Source organism: Cynoglossus semilaevis, chromosome 1 (genome assembly GCF_000523025.1).
Source record: "Cynoglossus semilaevis isolate Cse_v1.0 chromosome 1, Cse_v1.0, whole genome shotgun sequence".
Lineage (NCBI taxonomy): Eukaryota > Metazoa > Chordata > Actinopteri > Pleuronectiformes > Cynoglossidae > Cynoglossus > Cynoglossus semilaevis.
The window spans coordinates 32,152,411-32,156,029 of NC_024307.1; the positions used below are offsets into that span (position 1 = coordinate 32,152,411).

General features: G+C 36.9%; 1 protein-coding gene across 1 annotated transcript in view; it reads right to left on the bottom strand.

Annotated features, from left to right (window-relative positions):
* Positions 1–375: 375 nt before the first annotated feature.
* Positions 376–3,619, bottom strand: part of LOC103391145 (neuroligin-2-like) — a 20,022-nt gene continuing 16,778 nt past the window's right edge. Inside the window, exons 4-5 of the mRNA XM_017033905.2 lie at positions 2,052–2,227; positions 376–727 (exon numbers count right to left, since the gene is read on the bottom strand). Coding sequence (XP_016889394.1) covers positions 2,103–2,227 — 125 coding nt within the window. The 3' untranslated portion in view covers positions 376–727; positions 2,052–2,102. The remainder of the gene's footprint in view (positions 728–2,051; positions 2,228–3,619) is intronic.

Here is a 3,619-nt window from a genome sequence, read left to right on the forward strand (position 1 = left end):
ACATCCACCACTGACTACATTACACACTGGGATCACTGTCATCAACCTTTAATCAATTTAAAGTAACAATATCAAAAAGAGTTGGTGTATTTTTGTACTTCAAAAACAAGCTTCTTTTGAGTATTGCAAAAATGTCTACTTTAATTACAGAAACAAGCCATCTGAACGACCCAGAAGCAAGTATGGAGGGAACAGAGAATGAACCCAACGTGAAGGTAAACCTGTGTGTGGCTCACCAGGATGAATCTAAATTAATTAGTAAATAACTATCAGAATGTAAATTGTCATATTCACAAATATGTGTCCTCCAATCTTTGCAGGGAAATGACAGGGAGAAAGCCTCTGACTCACGTGTTGATCGGAACAAAGGTCAGCCTCATGAATGTTGTTGGTTATATTACTGCCTTGGTATTTGAACTTAAATATTATGATTACAAGACCACTCCCTGGACAGTCTGAAAGTTAGTAAGATTGTAATGAGGGCTCGACCCAATTGTTAACAAATGTAAAGCGTGCACAAAAGCAATAGAAACGGTATGTAAAGATTACAAGTCTGATTACAATGTTTACACACACACACACACACACACACACACATACATATATATAATATGGCATGTCATTCAGGAAATGAATCCATAAATATATATATACAGAAAGTCTGACTATATAAACAAAGATTTGAAGCCTGATCGGCCACACTACCCTTATCGGGGTGGAGCTATGCCTGCTACCACTGGCCAGGCTCCATGTTGTGCCCACGTAATGGGGCGTTTCTTTATTCACTCTTCGTTGGTTGTCTTGTCCTTTTTTTTGTTTTTACGGGCCACGCTTCACTCGCACCGCAGAAGAAAGCGTGAACAATCGAATACAGAACATATTTGCCACTAGTCGACAAGGAACCTGTGAACAAATCAATATTTTAAAGACAACAGTACACTGCGTCATATGACAGCTATCAAACAAAATATCTTCAAATAAAAGTTAACATAAAGCACTCCTTGCATTACTCTTGCTCTTTTCTTTTCTGAAAGACGCAAGTAATTGATCATCAGCACAATGGACAGCGTTATCAAATAATAACATATAGAAATAATATGCATTATTTCTAAGTTCGTATAAGTTCGTAGAGCCCGTAACTCAATGCTATCTCAAATCATTTTAACCATAAGAAATAACAGAAAAAAATATTAGTATTATAGTTTATAAGGATTCCTGTGATATAAAATAAAATGTGGTTTTAATCATGAGTTCTTACCCTTGAGACAGACGAAACAGCAGTGGCTAATGGCGGCATGTGCAGAGGAGGAGGAGGAGGGAGGAAGGGAGGGAAGAGAGTTAGCCCGTACGTTGACACTTGATTCTGTAGCGTACCTTACACCTACACTACGTAACTTACATAAACGTAAAATTAACTTGTTTTTTTACTTTTCTATTTTTTTGCTTTTTTTGATTTGTATTCTTTCTTTAGTGGGCACCACACTTTTACATTTATCACATTTATCATCAATTTCACGCTTTATTTCCACGGTCATCATGCGTTTCTTCTTCTCACCATCATCCTCACCTCTTCACTTTCTTAGGACTCATCAATATTATGAAGAATAATGCACAAAATAGAGAGAAAATCACGTAGATAACGCAAAAACAATACGTAAGACTCGCGGGTGATGAGTACGGAAGTCGACGAAACACGGCTGCTACGAGTGCTCTGCCACCTAGCGTTGGCTTCTGTACGCGTGCTTGTATCTCAAATCTTTACTTGTACCTCAAAGCAAAAATTTGCTTGAAAGCTTTCTCGTAACTCGAGGTTCCACTGTATTACCAAACAAGTATTTACAACGAATTACAACCTCTTTTTTTTAAATCACCCTTATATTATCATTACTTTATTCTGAATCCCCCACAACAGTGAGCTTAGATTTTTAACCATTTTATGACTGCAATCTGTTCTTATTCTCTTAAACACATTTATTACATTTTGAATTACACAGCATTCACTGTTTTCCTTTGGAATACTTACNNNTACCCTTATCGGGGAGGAGCTATGCCTGCTACCACTGGCCAGGCTCCATGTTGTGCCCACGTAATGGGGCGTTTCTTTATTCACTCTTCGTTGGTTGTCTTGTCCTTTTTTTTGTTTTTACGGGCCACGCTTCACTCGCACCGCAGAAGAAAGCGTGAACAATCGAATACAGAACATATTTGCCACTAGTCGACAAGGAACCTGTGAACAAATCAATATTTTAAAGACAACAGTACACTGCGTCATATGACAGCTATCAAACAAAATATCTTCAAATAAAAGTTAACATAAAGCACTCCTTGCATTACTCTTGCTCTTTTCTTTTCTGAAAGACGCAAGTAATTGATCATCAGCACAATGGACAGCGTTATCAAATAATAACATATAGAAATAATATGCATTATTTCTAAGTTCGTATAAGTTCGTAGAGCCCGTAACTCAATGCTATCTCAAATCATTTTAACCATAAGAAATAACAGAAAAAAATATTAGTATTATAGTTTATAAGGATTCCTGTGATATAAAATAAAATGTGGTTTTAATCATGAGTTCTTACCCTTGAGACAGACGAAACAGCAGTGGCTAATGGCGGCATGTGCAGAGGAGGAGGAGGAGGGAGGAAGGGAGGGAAGAGAGTTAGCCCGTACGTTGACACTTGATTCTGTAGCGTACCTTACACCTACACTACGTAACTTACATAAACGTAAAATTAACTTGTTTTTTTACTTTTCTATTTTTTTGCTTTTTTTGATTTGTATTCTTTCTTTAGTGGGCACCACACTTTTACATTTATCACATTTATCATCAATTTCACGCTTTATTTCCACGGTCATCATGCGTTTCTTCTTCTCACCATCATCCTCACCTCTTCACTTTCTTAGGACTCATCAATATTATGAAGAATAATGCACAAAATAGAGAGAAAATCACGTAGATAACGCAAAAACAATACGTAAGACTCGCGGGTGATGAGTACGGAAGTCGACGAAACACGGCTGCTACGAGTGCTCTGCCACCTAGCGTTGGCTTCTGTACGCGTGCTTGTATCTCAAATCTTTACTTGTACCTCAAAGCAAAAATTTGCTTGAAAGCTTTCTCGTAACTCGAGGTTCCACTGTATTACCAAACAAGTATTTACAACGAATTACAACCTCTTTTTTTTAAATCACCCTTATATTATCATTACTTTATTCTGAATCCCCCACAACAGTGAGCTTAGATTTTTAACCATTTTATGACTGCAATCTGTTCTTATTCTCTTAAACACATTTATTACATTTTGAATTACACAGCATTCACTGTTTTCCTTTGGAATACTTACTTACAAATATAACCATGACATATGCAATCTACGAACGAAGATTGTATACAGGGGCTGTTTTATGGGCAATAGTGATGTGTCGTTCGTGAGTGATTTTTCACTTTCATGACTCGTGACTCCCGAGTCATACAAAAGATTCGTGACTCCCAAGTCATATGAAAGATTTGTTCATGCTGAACTCACAAATCACTCACAAATCACTCACTGTGAACTAATCTAATTGATGAGAAACTATATATTCAGGCATCCGTTATATATATATATATATATAT